The 20,372-nt window shown below is 56.2% G+C and overlaps 1 protein-coding gene across 7 annotated transcripts in view; it reads right to left on the bottom strand.

Annotated features, from left to right (window-relative positions):
• The window catches only part of DGKZ (diacylglycerol kinase zeta), a 41,341-nt gene that overhangs the window by 2,069 nt on the left and 18,900 nt on the right, over window positions 1-20,372 (bottom strand). For 3 of the 7 annotated variants that reach the window (XM_070427891.1, XM_070427895.1, XM_070427893.1), the window contains exons 2-26: window positions 9,607-9,715; window positions 9,191-9,286; window positions 8,759-8,836; window positions 7,625-7,681; window positions 6,946-7,014; window positions 6,049-6,120; window positions 5,832-5,948; window positions 5,658-5,729; window positions 5,298-5,393; window positions 4,957-5,039; window positions 4,795-4,855; window positions 4,596-4,709; window positions 4,364-4,504; window positions 3,767-3,845; window positions 3,532-3,587; window positions 3,335-3,397; window positions 3,157-3,230; window positions 2,964-3,075; window positions 2,393-2,592; window positions 2,105-2,205; window positions 1,907-1,986; window positions 1,744-1,813; window positions 1,565-1,605; window positions 971-1,110; window positions 143-174 (exon numbers count right to left, since the gene is read on the bottom strand). In XM_070427891.1, the coding sequence (XP_070283992.1) occupies window positions 143-174; window positions 971-1,110; window positions 1,565-1,605; window positions 1,744-1,813; window positions 1,907-1,986; window positions 2,105-2,205; window positions 2,393-2,592; window positions 2,964-3,075; window positions 3,157-3,230; window positions 3,335-3,397; window positions 3,532-3,587; window positions 3,767-3,845; window positions 4,364-4,504; window positions 4,596-4,709; window positions 4,795-4,855; window positions 4,957-5,039; window positions 5,298-5,393; window positions 5,658-5,729; window positions 5,832-5,948; window positions 6,049-6,120; window positions 6,946-7,014; window positions 7,625-7,681; window positions 8,759-8,836; window positions 9,191-9,286; window positions 9,607-9,715 (2,213 nt within the window). Of the gene's footprint in view, window positions 1-142; window positions 175-970; window positions 1,111-1,564; window positions 1,606-1,743; window positions 1,814-1,906; window positions 1,987-2,104; window positions 2,206-2,392; window positions 2,593-2,963; window positions 3,076-3,156; window positions 3,231-3,334; window positions 3,398-3,531; window positions 3,588-3,766; window positions 3,846-4,363; window positions 4,505-4,595; window positions 4,710-4,794; window positions 4,856-4,956; window positions 5,040-5,297; window positions 5,394-5,657; window positions 5,730-5,831; window positions 5,949-6,048; window positions 6,121-6,945; window positions 7,015-7,624; window positions 7,682-8,758; window positions 8,837-9,190; window positions 9,287-9,606; window positions 9,716-10,036; window positions 10,786-15,054; window positions 15,169-20,372 lie in introns of those variants that run through there. The other 4 variants (XM_070427892.1, XM_070427894.1, XM_070427889.1 and 1 more) reach the window with 3 other exon arrangements.

Genomic DNA, 20,372 nt, shown 5'->3' with positions numbered 1-20,372 from the left:
ATACGCATGGGGCTGCTGGGCATGTGCACCGAGGGCTGGGCTCATGGTGAATGTGACCACGTGTACCTTGGCAGTTGTGTCTAAGGCTGTGTATGGGCCCACCTCCCACCACCTCATCCTTATGACCAGGGAGAAGCCTCACCTTTAGGGGGTGCAGCATTCCCTGGCAGTGACCTACAAACAGAGTGGGATGAGACACGACCCAGCTACCGCACAGGCCAGCTTGTCCCCCTCCCAGCCCCAAGCAGGGGCACCCTTCATTCTTTCAACAGTTTATTGCGTGCCTCCTACAAGTCAAGTGCTGCTCTAGGCACTGGAGATACCACAGTGACCCACAGTGACCACGGCAGACGGAGAACTGGCTCTCAGGGAGCTTACATTCTAGCCAGGGAGACAAACAAGTAGACAAATAAATAAAGTCTTTTGAGAGCAGGAAGTGCTATGAAGAACACAGGAGGACAGGGTAGTGTAATTGAACGGCAACTTCAGATGAGGTTCCCAGGAAGACTTCTCTGGGGAGGAAACACCCAGGTGTAGGTGTGAACGGAAGGGGCAGCTCCGTGAAGAACAGGAAGTGTCTGAGGCAGCAAAGGCAAGTGCGGAGGCAGGCAGACTTGAGGCCTCAGAGAACCAAGAGGCAAGTGGGGCCGGCCTGCGGCGATGCAGAGGAGAGGGCAGGCACAGGCCGTGCGCCCTGAAATGCCCACAGGGTACCGAGAGGTTCTAGGCTGGGAGCAGGAGAGCTGGAGGCAGGGGCATGGTGGCTTAGATGGGTGGTGTGATCAGATGTGGGGGAGAGCCGACAGGACGCTGAAGGGTCATAAGGGTGGGAGGAGGGGTGGGGCCACGAAGGCAGCTAGCTGAGTGTGAGGCCTGCACTCAGGGAAGTGGCTGGGGCTGAAGGCAGAGCTTCGGGAGCTGCTGGATTATAGGTGGGACTTAAACCAGGGACTGGAGGAGCGGGACTCACCGGGGTGTGGGTGAGCAGGGGGAGGTGGGGAGAGGAGAAGTGGGGGTTGGGAGGTCAGGCCGGGCCGATGCCCCCAGCAGCTCGGGGTCCAGGATATAAATCTCGTCCTGGGCGATCTCAGTCACATAGTTGAGATGTTCCTGTGGGTAGTGAGGCCAGGGCCCAGGGTCAGGGCTGAGGGTCACAGCCTTCCAGGGCAACCAATGGGGGTGCAAGGGCCGCAGGCTAGTAGACTTGAAGAAGCCTCTGCTCTGGACGTGAACGCTGGCAAGAGGCAGCCAGGCAAGTGGCTGCCCCTAACCTCTCCATCACCCCTCCCCTTTCCCATCCCCAAGCCTAGGCACTGACTCTGTACTGGGCCTACCAGCCCCTTCCCACTGATAAACCTTTTCCCAGGCAACCTGGCCCCTGCACTTTGAGGCCCTCCCACCCACACCGCACGCCTTTTCTGGGTACACTGGCTCCCTTTCCCTGTTGGCACCATCCCTGCACACCCTATTCTGGAGGGCAGGGCCCATGGACATGGGCATGGGCGATCTGAATGCTATGGAACATGAAGACGGCTGTAGATGGAGCAGGACGGCGAGTGCTCACCTGGGCCCGGTCGATCCTGTAGAAACGGCTGGCAGTGGTGGCTGTGGGAGACAGTGAGCTGAAGATACAGGGGCCCTTGTCCAGGCCCAGGTCTTCTGCTGCCCCGACCCAGGACCCCCCAGGGAGGAGGCGGCACGTGGATTGGGGCTGCCAGGAGTCAGCCCCTCAGGGCCACTTACCGTCCAGGAAGCACCACTTAGGGGACAGTTTTTGGCATGTCGGGGACATGGCTCCAGCACCTTCAGGCTCCTGGTGAGAAGAAAGGCCAGGGCTGGGTGAAGACAGAACCTGGGGCAGGAGGGCACAGCACAGGGCAAGCTTGGGCCCCGCCTCCGTCCTCACCTGCTGGAGCCTCTCGATGTGGGCGCGGCAGAGCTCGAGGTCACTGTCTCCTGGGACCACCACAGTGCCCAGTGGCACGGCTGGAAGACAGACAGGCTGTTAGCAGCCAGCCATATCCCACTGCCCTTCCCTTAGGGGACTCTGGCTCTTCAGCTGCCCCGCCCCCACCCCACCCCTCGAGCCCTGCCTGCTGCTTACAGGCCTCCTTGAGCTGCTCCTTATCGTAATGCAGGGCGTCGTAGTCGTGCATGCTGACCCTGCTCACTTGGATCCGTAGCTGCTCGGGCACCGGCTGCTGGCTGAGGGCAGGGGCAATAAGCGGGGACTTGGCAAGGGCCCCGTCCAGGAATCTAGACAAGGGTCTCCTCCCAACCGCCCTGGGGCAGAGGGACTATTAGCCACTTTCCAGTTGGGGAAGTCAAGGCTCAGCGAAGGGCAGAGTCTGGCCTTGGGCCCAGGGCACACGGAGGCTGTGAAGGAACATACTCGCTGTGCAGGGGGGTGGCACTTCGCCGCTTGGCCTTCTGCACCATGGTGGCCTGGTTGCGCAGGGCGATGCGAATGCGCGAGGCGGTAAGCTTGCAGGGCTCGCCATCCACCTGCACCGGGATGGCCTTGGATGTGGTGAGCACCACCTCACGGCACTGGGTCAGCCGCTCACCATGGCCGCCCACCTGCAGCGCTGCCTGTGGGCGCAGAGGGCTCAGGTCAGGGGCCAGCATGATGGGGTCCCCAGCTCTGCTCCTGCCAGGGAAGCTCTGGCCAGAGAACAGAGAGTGACCCCAACAGAGAGTGGAGGGAGGGTGAGACCCCAGTCAGAGAGGGGAGGTAAGGGCAAGAGCCAGGCAGAGGCGATAAAGCGATTGTCCAGTCAGAGGGACAGATGACAGTGTCCCTCAGACAGAGAGAGGCTGACAGCTACTCTAAGTCAGAGAGAGGAGGAGACAGTGAGCCCAGCAGGGAAGGGAAGTCTGGCGACACTCCCTTCCCATCTTGGAGCTGTGCTGGGCACTGTACAAAGCAGATGGGGCTCCAGGCCCCATGCCGGCCCACTCACCAGGGACGTCATGGTGAAGCCGATGACCTCGAGGTAGCCGTCATCGTGCCGCTGGGGCTCGAAGTCATGGTGCTCCCCAGGGTGGCCCCAGGGCATGGTGCCTGCGCAGTACCTGGAGGGAGGGAGCACGAGGCTGCAGAGGACAGCCCTGCAGGATGAAGACAGCAGGGCCACAGGGCCTGCCCCTCCTCACCTGGGGATGTTCAGGAAAACAATGCACTGGGGTTTCAGGTCCTGAATCTTGGGGGTCAGGTCAGTTCCATCACACTGGAGACAGGAACAGGGAGGGTGTTGGGGGTACACGTGTGGTGCCGAGCCAGCCTCCCTCCCAGCTGGGCCTGTCCACTCTGCCTGCAGCCTGGCCTGCTCACCACCACTCGGATGTGCTTGGCCAAGTCCTTGGAGCTGCCCATCAGGAAGTCGGAGAAGGCTGTCTGTGGGAGGCAGAGGCGTCACCATCTGGTGACAGAGACCTTCCCTCACCACCTCTGGCAGGGGCCCTGTGGCCTGGCAGACACGGGTGGGCATGAGAAGATGGGTGCTGCTGGGCTGGCAGACCCAGACTCACCCCGGCATAGAACATCTTGTTCCGAAAGCGGCTGTTGAATTTCTCTGGGTTGGCCTCTAGGTGGCGACAAGAAATGGGGAACAGTCAGTCATTCTGGGCCTGCTGGGCTTACCAGGCTGGGGTGGGGAGGAAGGGCTAGGCGTGGGTGCCTTTCACTGGTGGGGAAAGGTCTGACCCTTTCAGGGACACTCCTGTGTCCCTGCCTCCCCTGCCTCCCCAGCAAGAGACTGCAAACCTCGAGACTCATGGAACTCCAGGGTCACGTGGGCATCAAAGCCCAGGCTGAAGTAGTTGTTGAAGACGTCCAGAGGCAGCTGGAAAAGGTCAAGGGACCAGCATGAGGGTCAGGCCTCACAGATACCTCCCTGCTCCAGCCCCAGCCCCAGCCAGGGCCACTGTGCTTGCTCAGCCACACGCTTTCAGAGGCCTTTTCTGCAGTTCACAAGGTCCACCAGAACCTCTTCCCCGCCACCTGCCTGCCTCAGGCTCTGCCCCTCGGCTCCCCTAGGTGCCCTGTACACAAGAGCACCCTCACCCGCTGGCATTCTTCCCCGGCTTTCCTTCCCCATGTGCCATTGTCTGCAGGAGCTCCACAAGGGGGACTTTGTCTTGCTCACTGCTTAGAACGGTGCCTGGCAGAGAGCAGGTACTTAGTAAATATTTGCCAAGTGGCTGAATAACAACTGTCTTGTGAGGTGAGCACCATTATTCCCATTGTATAGATGAAGAAATGAAGAGACTGACTAAAGTCCTAGAACAATGGAATGGGAAAGGGGCCCAGCTATGTCTCCTGGGAATCCCAGAAACCCACTGCCCGCCTTGGCCTACCCACCCGGTCAGTGGCACCCTCTTCACGCTCCTCAGGCCCCGCCTCAGGGTTGGGCTCGGCGCGGAGGTCCCAGCGGTCCAGCTGCACCACGTTCCCCTCCTCCACGTGGGAGAGGATCTTGGACACAGGCTCATCTGTGTAGCCCTGGAGGGAGAAGCAGAAACTGAGCCCTTCCTGAGGACAGGCCTCCCCACCACACGGCCCACCCAGCGGCCCACCTCCCATGGGCTCTCACCCCGCCCCAGTTGAGGGTGCGGGCCAAGTCGTTGCCAGTGCCCAGGGGCAGGATGGCAACAGGAGGTGGTGGTTTTAAGCGCAGTTGGTCCAGGGTGGAGAGGATCCAGCCGACCTGGAGGGGGCAGAGCAGAAGAGGTCTGGTCAGGCCAGCGGGGCCCGGCCCAGGCCCAGGCCCGGCCAGAAGCAGGAGGACTCACCGTGCCGTCACCCCCGCACGCCAGGATCCGCAGGTTGTGCACTTTGCGGTACATCTCCAGCCTGGGGTGAGGAGACAGGAACGGGTCAAGGCATATGGGCTGGGCCCTGAGCACCAGGCAAGCCCCCACCACTGTCCCCACAGAGCCTTGGCCAATACTTACGCCTCCTTGGGCCCTCCCTGGCTCAGGTCAAAGACTTGTCGGGGATTGAGATACCAGAGGAAAGACTGGATGATCTTTGCACCCTGTGGGAGACCAGGAGCCAAAAGGGTCAGGGGTGGTGGGCTGAGGTGGGGAGAAGCACAGGGAGGAGGCCTGGGAAGCAGGCCCAATAAGGGGCAAGGGGTAGAGTCAGGATTAGATTCCCCCCAGGATCTCTGGGAAAGAGACGGGGCAGAGGTCTGATATGGAGCCTGGAACAGCTGTAGGTTCTGGGGGAAGGGGCAGGAATCTTGACCCCATGCCTCCCCCCAGGCTCTGTGGAGCGGGGAGGCTGTGCTTACCTGGTTGCCCCCACTTTTGGGGTTCACAAACACCAGCAGGGGCTTCATAAGGGGGGACGGGGTGGGCCTGATGATGAAGGGTCTCCAGCGGCCCTCCTGGGAGACACAGCCCGTAAGGCTCCCTCAAGTCCTGGCGGACCCTACCCCCATGCTCAGCAGGACCCCTGGCTGCCCCCCATGTACCACCTCTGGGTCAGAGCTTATGGTGGGCCTGGCCACAGAGAGGCAACTCGCAGGTCTGACCTCTTCAGGGCCCCAGAGTCCACAATGACCCACCAGAGGCTGAGCCCATGGCATCTTCCAAGAAACAGGCTCCTCTCTCCTGTCCCCTCCAGCCGCCTGCCTGGCCCCAGGTCTAACCTCGGGACCTTTCTTGCTGGATTTCCGCTTGAAGGACGCTCTCTTTTTCTTCTTGCTTGCCTTGAGAGTGTTCTGCAAGGGAAGCAGGGGCATTGGTGACAAGGTGGGTGAGCTGGGGTGGCTGGCAGACCCCAAGTGTGTGTGTGGGGTGTCAAGGGTGCAGGCAGGACTCACCTGGGGCCTGCGGGCACGGAGGATCCAGGTGGGCGGGATGACCACCGCAGCATGGACTCCCAGGGAGCACGGCTCCTCGATCTGCTGCAGCATGAAGCAGGATACCTTGCTGTGGTACTAGAGGGGGGAACACAGCTGAGCTGGGCCAAGCTGAGCCCTGGGACCCCAACCTAGCACAGCACGGGATGGCCTGCGGGGGCAGGGCGAGCACACTCACTGCTTGCTTGCACCAGGAGCAACTGATGGCCACAATCTCCTTGCTGTGGAAGGTGAACTTCTGCTGGAAGCCCTAGGGTGGACAGGTGGTTGGGGGGCCAGGGGCCAGGCCTGGAGCAGCAGACCCAGGCCCTCTTCTGTTGTCAACCTCTCTCCACCCAGGGAAATTGAGCACATTTTTTAAAACTATAAAAACTATAAAACTATAAAATAAGCCCTTAGAACAAGGAGGTTTGGCCAGGGGCCCGTGCTCTGAGGTTACTGCAAAGTGTTGAGTATGCACCTGAGATCTGCTGGGAGGGCCCACAGCTAACTCCTGCCTGACTCAGATCCCTCCTTTCGGACCCCAGACCCGGCCAGGCCCCTGGCCACCCCCTTGTGCACTGCAGTCACTGAGGCACTGTACGCCAGACACTGTGCTGGGCCCTGAGGTCAACGGAGGACAGGGGGACAAGACCATTCAGGACCTACACTTACTGAGGCAGACAGACAAGCAATAAACCACGAACAAGTGAACGACATCACTGCGGACAGTGCTGGGAAGACCACCTGCAGTGTGTCTCCGAGCCACTCCCTCTTCCAGGAGGGCAGGAACCCCCTCCACACCCACCAGGCGCTCAGCAAACACTTGCTGAGCTAGCACCCAAGACCACAGGCTCTCAGGGGGTGCACTGACCTCAGAGCAGTCCCAACACACTGTGCTGGAAGAAGCCCTTCCTCCCTGCTCTCTGCCCAGCCCAGAGGCCAGGGCATTTTGGAACTGACTGTGATTCAACCTGCTGAGCGTGAGCTCTGGGACTCAGCACTCTAGGGACACAGTGAGGGACAGGCCACACTGGACACACAGCATGGGCTCAGGGGCTACAGCCCAGGTGACTTCCTTGGGCAGGCCTCTCACCTTCCCACAGTGCCGGCACTTGCCATCCTGGCGTCGCCTGTGTACCCAGTGGTGCCGCACAAAGGTTGGCTGGTGGAGGAGGAGAGAGATATTGTTGTAGCGAGGGGTGGAGGAAATGAGTCCTGAGCATGGCCTGCACCCCTCAATATATTAATGATGAGGAATGGGGGCTGCAGGAAGCTTTCCGAAGTCCTGTGCGTGAGATGAAGGCCTGGAGCAAGGTTAAGGCTCAGAGGAGGGATGAGCACGTGGGGGCAAGTGGTGCCCCACCCCCCTCTGTAGGCAAGGCTAGCCAGACCCTCCCCTTTGAAGCTTTCTCAGAGCTAATCCCTTGTACTTCCCTGGGTCCCCGAACAGCCTAAAACAGTGGTTCTCAACCTTCTGGCCCTTTAAGTATAGTTCCTCATGTTGTGACCCAACCATAAAATTATTTTCGTTGCTACTTCATAACTGTAATGTTGCTACTGTTATGAATCATAATGTAAATATCTGATATGCAGGATGGTCTTCGGCAACCCCTGTGAAAGGGTCGTTTGACCGCCAAAGGGGTCGCGACCCACAGGTTGAGAACCGCTGGCTAGAAAGAGCTGAGCCCTCTGGTGGCACTTGGGGACACTGCAGAGAGGTCCACTCAGGAAACCTGGGGTTTCCTTGCCCCTAAACTACCGTGAGCACTTACCTCACGGACATTCCTGGAGCCTGATTCACGGAAGGACGGCTTACAGCGGAAATTTATCTGTGAAAGATTAGTGTCCAGCAAAATATCAGAACCCTGCCCTGGGGTCAGGCATATGGCCAGCCCCTGCAGGAAAGGGTATTCAGCGTTCTCCTCACAAGACAGGATAGCTCCCAATTAGCCCGGGAGCCCTTAGAAGACGAGACACCCTGCCTCCTGCCTCCCCTCCGCTGGCCAGAAGGAAGCTCTCCTTCCTCTGCCCAGCACCTTGGGATGGGGAGGGACTAGAACAGCATATGGTTTCCTAGATTTTCCCTCCATCTCCAGCACTCCCAGCCTAGGCACCTGCAGGCACCCCAGTCCTTGCCAGCAGACTTGTGCCAACTGGTCTCTGGAGACCTTTTGCTAAACTGTGGAACCCTGGTTTGTCTCTCCGACCTAACAACTTTCACTTTAGGGGGTGGTGACAGGTCTATAACACCTGACTTTGCATTTGCTTCTTTTTCCCCAACTGTCCCTGCTTCAGCCCTAGCAAAGTGTAGGGAAGCTTTATTCTACGAGTTAAGGGCTGAGGGACACAGCCCACGTTCGCCTTGTTGGTGCCATTCCTAGTCCTACAGGCTTTCCTGTATGCTGGTCTGGGTTTCTGCTGCCTGGGGAGCCCTATCAGCCCTGGCAGCCCTCCCGCCTCTGCTTGGACCTTCCTGCCAAGCTGCAGACATGCTGGACAATGGACTTTGGGAAAAGGTCTCTACAGTAGCAGTATGTAGAGCCAGGTTTTGGGACTACACGTGACTGAGCCAGCTATGAAGCCTCAGCAAGGCAATTATCCCTCCAAGTGTTAGGTGGGAGACTGATAACATGGTGTTGTGGCCATGCTTTATTAATTCATCCTGTTGAATAACAGTCAACGTGTCCCATGCTGGACAGTGGGGATACAGCAGCTAATAAAGGTGGGAGCCAGGATTCAAATGTGGGCATGGCAGCTTGAGGGTCCTTGGTTCTTCACCACCTTACACACTGTGGCACCCCTGGCAGGCAATGCTTGTGTAACATATGTGTGTGCATACACGTGTACTCTGAGAGGGTTCAGCACCTGAAGGGGAGGGGCGGGAAAGATCAAACAACCACACTCACCTTCTCCAGCTGTTCTATGCAGGGGGTGTGCACCACGATCTTGCAGGCTGCACACTTTCTCCGGGGCACTGATTTCTGCTATAGGAAAGAGAGAGCCCCTGAGGCACCAGGTACCTCCACCCAGGATGCTGCTTCAAGGGCAGGCAACCTTCACATCTTCCCCAGCACGCCAGGTACATGGGGGGCACACCTGCCCTTTGTGTGCACCTGCCCTTTGTCAGCCCCCACTACTGACTCTGGCATCAGGACACAGTTCCCATTCCTCTCACCATCCTCAGGTAGCCTACAGCGGGTGGGGGGCGCTCCGGTGTGAGCCATGTTTGCACCTTCCCCAGGAGGGGCTGCAGCTGTCCAGCCAGCAGGGGTCGGCCTACAGGCTTCTAGATCTGGCTCCACCACCAGGGGTCAGTGTGCTGCACACGACTCACTCACCAGCATCTTCGCTACACAGTACTGCTCCCCGACATAGCAGAAGTCCCCCGACACGTTGGTCTCGAACCAAATGTGCTCCCCATATGTTGCCGACTCCTAGAAGTGGGATGAGCATACTCTGTGCATGCTTGCCACCCAGCTCACCTGTCAGCCCCTGCCCTGGCCCGACAACCTCTCTCTCCCAAGACAAACCTGCTCCAGCCACCTCTATCTACTTTGTTCCATCCTGTTTTCTCCACTGTCCCTACTCTGAAGACTTGGATCAAACATGGCCACCCAGGAGGCTTGCCCTTATCCCATAGGCCCATGGGCTCCTCTCACAGCTGCCCATAGTACCTCCACTCCCAAATGCTTGTGTGGCCCAGAGCCCAATGGGGACAGTACCCATCTGCCCCTCCCAGCACCCAGCCACTCACACTCCAGTCCACAGTGCTCCGGATCTGCCGCTCTGGCTCGCTGCACGGGGCCCCGAGAGCAGGAAGAGGGGGTGCTAGGTGCTGGAGGCCCGACTTGGTGATAGCTTTCCTATAGAAAAGGAGACAGCTGAGGCCAGCTGAGCACTTGGTGACTCTGCTTCCTTCCCTCCCCACCTGGGACCTCTGCCCTCACCGTGACCTCAACCCAAGGCCAAGATAGGGACAGCAATAGGGAGAGTAGAGGACCCCCACCCAACAGCCCAAGACTCTGAGGATTCCTGCAGGAGACTCAGCCTTCCTCACAGTCCTTCTGGGGGGCGCTGCTCCAAAGCAAGGTGCCCTGAGGTCAGGCAGAGCCTTGAGGCCCTTGCTCCATGCCAGCCCCCTTGGAGGCCGTACCACTTGCCCTGCCAGCCGCAGCTATACCTACGCAAGCAGGGCGCTCCAGGCCTGGGGTCCGGCCGACTTGCGCCGTAGGGCTACCTGGCGCCTGCGGGAGAGTGGGCGCACACGGGCGGGCATCACGGGGCTAGCTGTGGTGCCTGAGGCTCTTCGGCCCCCAGGGCCAGGGGGTCGCTGTTGGCTGAGGCGCCGATAGTAACCATGCAGGCCCCAGAGGGCCCGGTCATACACCGCGTCAGCAGGGAGCAGGTGGGAGGCTCGGCGCCCATGCAGGCAATGAGATGCGGGCAGCAGGGTCCCCGCACCCTGGTGTGGGGATGGCCCTGATCTTTTGGTGTCTCGCTGGGTGGTACTCAATGCTGCAACTGTCACATCCTCCTCCTGGACCCCCTCTTCCTCCTTCTCCTCACTCATGCCCACAAGTCCGGCCAACAGTAGAGGTGCACCCAGAAGCTGAGCCCCAACAGTGGCGGGATGTGAGGTGGGCACCTCATTCACGATGAAGCGGGGGTTGCGGGCTGGGGGTGCAGTGCTGGAGCGGCGGCGGCTGGTGCCCTGGGCCCGCATCCCACAGCTCAGGAGGCAGCCCTGGACCTGTGCGCTGGAGCGGCGCCGCTGTGCTAGCGAGGAGGAGGCCTGACCAGCAGGGGAACGGCGCCGAGCCTTGCCGGTAGGCAGCCCCATGCCACTGGGCCGCCGCTGCCCCTCTCCAGGGCCTGGCGCCTTCCACTGGAAGTGTCTCCTAAAAAAGGTCTCCATGCAGGGGCAGGCGGGTGCCTGTTGGGCACAGAGACCAGGAGCATCAGGAGCTGGGCTGGGCTCAGGAGCCCAGCACAGCCTCTGCCCTTTGAGCAGAGGAGACACTTGGTGGTGGGGGGAGGGATGACTATGGCCTCTCAGTAAATAGGGAGTCTGAGGTGCCAGAGAATCCTCAAGAGAGCCCACCTGTCCCATGCCTGGGAGCACTGATGCTCTCCCCAGTTATACCTCTAGGCTGCCCCAGGAGTAATGGGCACTTCCAGCTACCTATCCCGGCTTCCCCAGTCCAGGCACCATAATCCACAAAGCCTGGTCTAAAGAACTTCTCTTGCCTGAAGCTGATGGAAAATAAAATAAAAAGGAAACTGGAAGTCTGGAGTCCTGGGTTCCAGTTCAGAGTTGGCCCAGACAGCAGAGGGCAGAGGGCAGAGGGCAGAGGGCAAGGCCCTCCTCCTTTCGCCACCAGCAAGGTGCGGGTTAGGTTAGGTATCCTCTCCCGGACATGGCACAAACCAAGGCATGATAATAAAACAAAGAAACTCAGTCCTTACAAGACTCCCGGATTCTTAGCTCAGGCCCTCAGAGGACTGGAGGCAGATGCAGGGAGAGAGGCCACCCCAGTCTTTCCTTGGGGGGGGGGGGGGTGTGCGGGGGGGAAAGCCAAGAGAAAAGCCTTCTGGATTTGGGTTTGTGCACGTGTCTGTATCTCTTCGGGGCTGACAGCAAGAACTTGTCTGGAACTAGGCTGCTCTGTCTCCCTGAGGCACAGCATGGACAGCCCAGGCGTGCAAGTACGGGGTGAGTCTGAAAACCCTTCCAGCCCTCTGTTGAAGGTGCCTGTGAACTCGACTTGTTCTAAGAAGTGCTAGAAGCCCCAACTCAATTCCAAACACTGAGCTGCCCTGAGCCACCTCCAGGGAGGCAGGACCCTTGGTGACCTTCCTTGCTCAAACCATCCTCTCTTGACCTTCCTGAACACCTGCTCCACTTTCTCTGCCAGCTCATTTGTTCCTGCCATCCCTTCTTCACAGGCCACTGGGATCACCTGCGCCTTGTCTCTCCCTAACAGGGGAAATGGCACAAAGCCTGGCATTGCTTGGGCCGGGGGGTGGGGGGGTGGAGGGGCACCTCTAGAGTGCCCAGGGATGCCTGTGTCCCTCCATGGGGTGCTCTTCTGAGCCCTGACAGCCTCAGGGAGGTCTGAGTCACAGCCCTCAGACATCAGCCTGGGGCTGACAGGTGAAATACTTGGCCTGCTGAAGGCCTGAGTGGGTGGGAGCCCTGGACACACGGTGGGAAATGATGGACTTGAGGGGTCAGGCCTGGCTACACATCTAGCACCTACTCCTCCCACCCACCTACCCACCCACTCAGTCTTTGATTTGCTGCTGCCCTGGGGGTCTGGGCAGGCAGTGTCAGGCCGGAGCCCTGGACGGGTGCAGGTGTACTGAGGGGCAGGCAGACTGGGGTCGAAGTGCCTGAGTCCTATGATCAGCGAGCAGCGCAGGCAGCCGTGCCTGGGGAAGCAGTGCTCCAGGTCTCTGCCTGCTACAGTACCAGCCCCTGCAGGTGGTAGGAAAAAGGGCAGGAGGTGAGCTCTGTGGGCAGAGAGCCCTTGGCTGCCTTCTGAAATCGGTATCATCCCGGCTAGTATTTACTAAGTGCTCATTTGTGTCAGGCACTGTGTCGCGCCTTTTATAAACACATATATCGTTTTGTGAACCATAGCTACCTTAAACTATATGTAGTTTCACATCATGTTCCTGATGGGAAACTGAGGCTCAAAGAAGTAACGTGCCCCAAATCCAAAGCTAGTTAGTGTATAGCCAATGTTGGAACCCAAGTCTACGTGAAGGTAAAGCCTGCACCCCAGAGGTGCAGTGGAAGTAGGGTCTTTCCTCTTGGGCCAGAGGGCTGGGACTCAGGTGGAATGGTGTAGGAAAGGGAACCATAGAAACATAAGGGCCCCATTTGCTGAACACTTACTACACGACAGGCCCTGGGCTAAGCACTTGCATTTACCACCTCATCTGGTCCCCGCCACAAGCCTGTGAGGCAGGCAGGATCAATGGATCCATTACAGAGATGATGAAATGGAGGCTTGAAGAAGTGCAGTAATATGCCCTAGGTCACACAGCTGGCCAGTGGCAGAACTGGGACCCAAAACCCAGTCTGCCTGACTCAGGGTCTGCTCTGTACCCAGGAAGAGAAGCCTGAAGGCCCAGCTGCCCATTGCTGCCAGGGCACTGGCTTGCCAGCACCCCTCAGGGTATCAGCTTTCCCCACCCGCTTGGTCAGGCTGCCCTGTGACAGCTGCCCAGCCTGGAGATTAGTCACCCGGACACACCGCCTGATGCTAGTGTCACCCAGAAAACAAAAGGCCACAGTCAGTGGGGGTGGGGGAGGTGCTGCAGGCGAGCTGTGGGCAGTGGTGACGGCTGAGGGCTAGGCCCTGTCTGCTGCCCCAGATCCTCACTGACAAGAGGGGCCAGGAGGAAGAGGTCCCCTGCACACCCACCTCAGGACACGGGGGCCACTAGCAGGTGCTCCTACAGCCCTCTGGCCCCCACACTGCTGGGCAATCCCAAGTCCACATCTGTCTAGGCGTCTCCTCAGCTATCCGAGAACAGTCATTCCGAGTGGGGAGCAAGGCAGGCCTGGCCAGCGCTGTGTGACCATTGCAAAGCTGCCCCTTCACAGGCCTCAGTTTCCTTATTTGTACAAGACTATCAGACTGGCTGATTTGACATTTTATGACAAGCTCTCCTGTCAGGCACCCAAGCCTCTATGCTCCCAAGGCCCCCTCACCCCCCTTCCCAGGCCCAGATACCACGCTTCCTGTTCTCTGATCTCCATAGAAACCTCTGTCCTCTGGTCAGCAACTGCCTGACTCTTGACTTCCGAACTCTGCTGAGGCTTCTCCTGGGACTGGGCAGAGCTGGCCTCAGGCCTGTCCTAGCCTTTTCCCTGCCTCAACCTGGAGCCTTTCCCACAGTGCTGCTCTGAGCTGCAGCTTCTTCTCACCTCATGCTCTGTCACTTTTTAACTCGCTGGAGGAGGCCCCGCAGGGTTCTGACCCAACAGCAAACTGGCTGCCCTTCAGCCTCCAGGTGGGAGGCCGGGGGAAGCCTGTCACACCCAGAGGGGACAGGATGGTAAAGTACTCAGGGGCCCCTTCAACCTCCAGCTGGCTGTTGGGGGCCTGAGGAGGACAAAGGATGCTAAGGGAGAGACATGCATGATGGTGTCTGGCCATGCACCCTTGATGACAGGAGTGTGGCTCAGGTAGTTGCCAATATCAAGGGAGCAGCATGAGTGCTCCAGCTAGGACAGGACTCTTGGCCTCCCAGCCAGATTATCTCACACTCTATGCTGGTTTCAAGTGGAAAAGCCCAAAGGCTTTGAAATCTGTATCTGCCATTGTTTTTCTGGGCTGGTCAACTAACCTTCTGAGTCTCAATGTTCTCATCTGCAAAATGGGATGATGCCACCGAGCTCAGAAGGTTGGCATAAGGGACATTCTGATGAGATGTTGGTATAAAGTACCTGATGATACAATACCTGGAGAGAGCAGGAACACGGCAGAGCCTATACCCACAGCAGACACCAGGTATGCGGATCGTGCTACCTCCTGTCTCTGCCCGTGGCGGGAGTGGGAACCCAGAAAGGGAAGCAGGAGGACCCAGGGTGGCTACCACCCACCATATGAGGAACAGAGCCTGGCAGCTAGATCCACCTGGGTGTCTGCTCATGCTATGAGGAATGTCCCCTGCCCCTGGTCCCAGGCCTGGCCCCCAGGGACTCCTCTGCCTCGAGAGGTGCTCATACAAAACCCCCCATGGGATTCAGCTAGAGTGCCCACTCTATGCTGTGGGCAGGGCCCTACTCCTAGCAGGCCCCTCTGGCTGCTCTGCTACCAGGTGGGGACGGCTGGAAGGAAGGCCTGTCTGGGGACTGGTAGGCAGGGTCCCAACTTCCCCACCTCTACTCACTAAGGGGATCATGCCAGCCAAAACAAACAAACAAAAATGCACAGCGGGGAGCAGGGGAGCCTGGAGGATAAAGGAGGCAACCAGGCCAGTAATGTTTACCTCCAGTTGGGTCTGCCCTGGCTGGGGGCAAACATTCCACCTCCCCTTTCCCTTTCCATTTCCATCAGCTTCAGGAGCCTTTCTGGGGATGGTGGTGCCTGGGCCCACCCTGATCCACCCCCACCCAGACCCACCCAGACAGAAGCAGGAGGGAGGAAGCACAAGGCAAGGAAAGGTTGGGGGAGCCCCCTTTGACCTGATCTGAAGGCAGGTGGCAGGCAGGAGATGGGCGAGTGGGTGGGGACTGGGGTCCCTGGGCAGGCGAACCCTGGCTCTGGCTCCAGCTCCAGGCTGCTGGCCTCTTGCTGAGCAAGTCCTAGTTTGGAGAGCCAGCTGCTGTGGCTGCTCCTCTGCACCCTCCCCCTCGCCACTCCCCTCTCCCGCCCCTCCCTGCTTGAGACAGCCGTTATGAAAATAACCCCATTGGTAACCAACTGCACTTCCTCTCCCAGCGGTGGCTCCAGGCCCTGCAGCAAACAGGCAGTGGGTGGGTGGAAGGGGGTGGCACACGCAGGCATTCACACACACAGTCCCCAAGTGACAGCCTCCCCTCCACTGGGCACTAGTTACAGTGCAGCCCCTATCTCAGCCAAGGGGTGGGTAGGGGGAAGGTCTGAGGAGGGAGAAGTGGGGGTCAGACAGGTTCTCCTTCTGGCCACCTAACGCCTTTTGCACCCACTGGACAGGTTTTCAAGGGTCTGGGGAAAGTGTCTGAGGTAGTTAAGCACTGGCTCCGGACAAAAAAACCCACAAAAATAAATACCTGTGGAGAGTTTTACAACATACAAAGAACTTGACAAGCATCGTCACACAGGAGACTTGTAGCTCCCCTGCGAGGGCGGCAGTGTGGTCCACGTTGACCGGACAGGACCCCAGAGGCTCGTGGAGGCTGGGACTGCTCGCAGCTCAGAAGTGGCTGAGCTGGGTTTCCAAGCCCTGCTGAGGGGGCCTGTCCGAGCTGTCCTGGCTTGTGTCCAGGACAGGCCAGCCCATGCCATACCCATCCTGCCCAGAATGCCACCCCTCCTTATATTCCTGGCTAGCAGCTCCCAAACTTCCTGGTCCCAGGACCCCTTTATAACTCTTAACAATTATTGAAGATCCCAAAAGGTTTTACTTATGCAGGTTACAGCCATTAATATTTACTATATTAGAAATTAAAACTGAGAAATGTTGAAAATATTTATTAATTCGTTTAAAAACAATAAGCCCATTACATGTGAATATAAATAATACACTTTTATGAAAAGCAAACTATATTTTCTAAAACAAGAACACTAGCAAGAAGGGTGTCATGGTTTAATTTCACGAATCTCTTTAATGTCTGCCTCAGTAGAAGACAGTTGGATTCTGCCTCAATAGAAGACAGCTGGATTCTCCTATCTGCCTCTGTCATTAATCTGGTATGTCATTCTGGTTGAAGTATATGAAGAAAATTCTGCCTCACACTGACATGTAGTTAGAAAAGGAAGAAGTATTTTAATAGCCTTTTCAAGCAATTATGGATATTCTTCTTTGCTACTACATCAAAATATGGCAAGTGGTAGTTTCTTAAAGGTTAGTGGCTATGTGGAATCTGAAACCATACCAATGAACTTTTCACTGGTCTATCTTGCATTCTGAGTTTTGTAACATCAAGCATCAGTCATTGGAAAATATTGCTTTCCTGAGTTATGAAGATCTTCCAAATGTTGACATTTTTCATTATACAACATAAAAAAATCACACCTGCTAACATCACCACTGAGCTCATTAGAAGACTCTTTCAGTCCTGGAAAGGTAGCTGTCAGCCTCTAGATAGTGGATACAAGGTTTCCAAAATCTAACTTTCGCTCAAAAGCTCACATTTTATCATTAGCAACAAATACCGATACTGTTTTTGAAGTGACAAGCTCACTTCATTCATTTTGAGAAAATGTCTGGCAAACACCTAGTTGGACGTTTTGTCCGCCAGGTGTTCTTTCAAGTGAAAACGGTGTTCCTGGAGAAAAGTGACTAGTACAGCTTGCAAAGTGCTTTTCAAGACAACCATCAGAGCTTGGAGTCCTTATGTATACTTCATGCTTCTTCACACAGAATATTTAAAAGAGGTATACTCAAGTTCACACAGAATATTTAAAAGAGGTATACTCAAGTATCTAGGCTTTATAAAATCAATACTTTTTTTTTTTTTACTGCATTTTTCGTTGTTGTGAGTGTGGTGTGAAGAATACAATGGCTACTAGTTTATTTTGGGGCCACTGCCTTGATTTGTGCCAAGGTTCCAGAAGTTTTACCCACCCTTCCTTTTGCACCATCAGTACAAATATTAACATGGTAAAAAGGGCACAAGCCACAGCAGCTCTAAATGTATTATTATGAAAATGGTTTTGACCTCACTAAGCCTCTAAAGGGTCCAGCCCCCGTCCCTGGACCATACTTTGGGAAACACTGATCCAGCATGGATTCCAAATCCTCCAACCTAGCAAATTCGGCTTCTGTAGCGTGGCACTGATTCAGCCTCCTACGCCTCGACACAAACCCTTGGTTCTAACCAAGCCAACCTATTCTTTGTCCATCCCCCCGCCCCCAATCTGGCTGTGCCCGAGCTCACTGCTGTGTCCCTGCACATGGCCTACCTTCTGCTGGAATACTGATTGGCCTCCTTCCCCAACTCATATCAGAATCCCACCTGCTCACAGCTGCCCCAGCCAAGAATACATCCCTCCCACTGAGAACTTCACACTACCCATTTGGCTCCTCTATCACTGGACTCCTGAAAGTCCTGATTCTTTCAAAGCATATGCCTCGTTCCTTCCACCCACCGGACTACATGCTCCCAGGGAACCAGGGGCAAGGTCTAGTGCATCTGGGCATGCCTAGCATGTCCTGGCAGCAAGTCCAGTGTTTACTACTGACCAGCTCAGGAGGAAGGAACAGGGAATTCCATGGAGGAGGGGCCAGAGCCATAAGGGAAGAGAAGAGCTTCCTCCACCATGAGTACCACACCCAAGGGCTGACCACAAGACCAGGCTGGCCCAGACCACTTCTCTTTGTTGGGCACAACGGGATGGCAACAGCCTTTGTTTAACAGCTACCTTCCTCTCTTCTCCAAAGGACACAAACAGTGACAGGTGAGGCCCCTCTCTGGGCCGAATGTCACGGCCACTCCATGTTCTCTGTCGCTTTCCTTATGAAACCTAGACAATAGGATTTGGTGACATGAAGTCACATGGTAAGGGTGGTGGGTAAGGAGGGGCTCCCTCAGATGCCTGGGAGCTGAGCAAGGATCCTAGTTCTGAGCTCCTTGCTGGGAGTGTTACAAACCCTCTGTTGGCCCCCACATCCCTCCTTCTCTTGTGACCAGTCTCCCTGTTGCCTTCTCCTGTGTCTGCAGTAGGCTCCCATTCCCCATCTGCCAGGAGCACCATTCCCCCCTCATCCCTCATTCAACATTTAACTACCCCTCTGAACCCGTCTCTCCTTCATGTCCTGAGTCCCCATCTCATGGTCTGGCTCCCGGTAGGTCCTGGAGAAATGTTTGTGGAATGAATTACTGACTCATTCCTTTAGGGCCTCTCCTTCAAGATATCCTCCCACTGCTACCAGAATTCATTCTAAAGTGCCCACTCACCCTCGACTGAGCAAAACGCAAAGACTGGGGCCTGGCAGCCACTAGGCCTCTCAGCTCCTCTTCCATCTTCCTTTCATCCTTTATACATTTTATTTGACAAATATGTAACTCCTCTGTGCCACACATTCTAAGAATTTTACAAATATCCACTCATTTAATTTCAGAAAAATAGTATTATTACCCCCATTTTAGATGAGGAAACCCAGGCATTAAAAAAAAAAAAAAGAAAGAAAAGAAAGAAAAGAAAAGAACTTGCCTGCAGTCACAGAGCTGGGATTCCAACCCAGGAGTCTGCTCCAGGCCCATGCTCTCACCCTCTCTCTAAATGCTCCCGTCAAACAAAGCACTGTGGGTCTCTTCATGCCTGTGCACTTGGCACATGGTAGTCTCTACCTGCAATAAAGTGCCCCTCTTCTGCTTAGTGAACTCGCCTCAACTACTTCCTCTCATCTTTTCAGAGCTGGCTCAGACATCAGCTCTGCTGGAAAGTTCTCCCCAGTCCTTTTCCCAAAGGGTTAGCTGCTCCCACGCTCGGGCCCTCTCTTGGTTATTCGCCAACAGTGCTGGTTTACAAGTCTGCATCCTCCATCAGACTGTGAGCCCCTGGGGCCATGTATTGCTCACAACTGCAGAGTCTAGAAGTGCGGGAAGTGGTTGGAAGAGTGACTGGAGGGAAAAGTGAATGGTCCAGGCTCAGCCTCATGGATCAAGCTGAGAGCAAAGGGCTTTGGGCCAGCACAGTGACCCAGCAGCTGGCCAGCTCCTGAGGCCTTGCCCATCATCGGGTGGGCAAGTTGCTGGTTTGGGCTAAGCTCTTGTGTCTCAGAGGCGTACACTGAAACCGATCCCTGATAGGAATGCTGATAAGTCTCCCTCTGAGTATTCCAACCCCTTGCTGGGAGAGTTACCAGCCCTCTGTTGGCCCCCACATCCCTCTTCTCTTGTGACCAGTCCCCCTGTGGCCTTCTCCTGTGTCTGCAGTAGGCTCCCATTCCCCATCTGCCAGGAGCACCATTCCCCCCTCATCCCTCATTCAACATTTAACTACCCCTCTCAACCTTCTGATCACATTGCTCTCTCCTCCATCCTCTAGATCTTCTCACAATCAGCTGTCAGCCCCTCGGGCCCCTCCCTGCCCTCCCCCCCACATACCCGCCCCATTTCCATGCACCCACATAGGGATAGGGGTGTTTCCCCTGGCTTTGAGGCAGGAAGTGTGCCTAAAATCGGAGTAGTCTTTTCTGAGGATTTGGACTCAAAGGTCCAAAGTGGTTCTGCCTCTGATCAGCTATAGGACCTCAAGCCAAACCTCTTACCCTGTCTGAGCCTCCATGTCCTCATCTGATAAGTGGGGGAAATACCCACCATGTCTTCCTCATGGGGCATTCCACACTTGAAAGAGAAAGTGTTTGTTCATGGTAACCAACTCCTCAGTTTACCAAAACTTTAAAGAAAATAACTACAGAAAATTAGGACCATCACTTTGGAGTGCAATTTGGCAACCACTATCTAAGCTGAAGACACATCACCCTGTAATCAGGCCCCGGTGGGGAGAACACACAAGGAGACGTGCACCAGAACAGTTTCTGAAGGACGGCTTGCAAGGGCAACCCCACTGATAACAACCTAAATGCCCACTGACAGGACACTGGGCAAGTAAGCAGCTATACAGTTACAAAAAAATAACAGTATACGGAAGTTAACATGTGTTCACAGAGCTCAAGTTTCAAGATGGCTCAATGTCCACAACAACAAGAAAAGCTAAACTCAGAATAAGTACAAGTGCATATAAATCAAGTGCAAAGCCATGCAAAACAGTACTATATGTTGCTATGGATGCATACCTATGTAGGGAACATTTTTAAAACAGGCATGGGAATACAAACACCAGAATGAGGACT

This window comes from Myotis yumanensis, unplaced genomic scaffold, assembly GCF_028538775.1.
Source record: "Myotis yumanensis isolate MYYU_CA2020_CCGP unplaced genomic scaffold, mMyoYum1.0.hap1 SCAF_10, whole genome shotgun sequence".
NCBI classification, from domain to species: domain Eukaryota; kingdom Metazoa; phylum Chordata; class Mammalia; order Chiroptera; family Vespertilionidae; genus Myotis; species Myotis yumanensis.
Note: the sequence above shows the minus strand (reverse complement) of the source record. Positions and strands in the feature narration are given on the sequence as shown.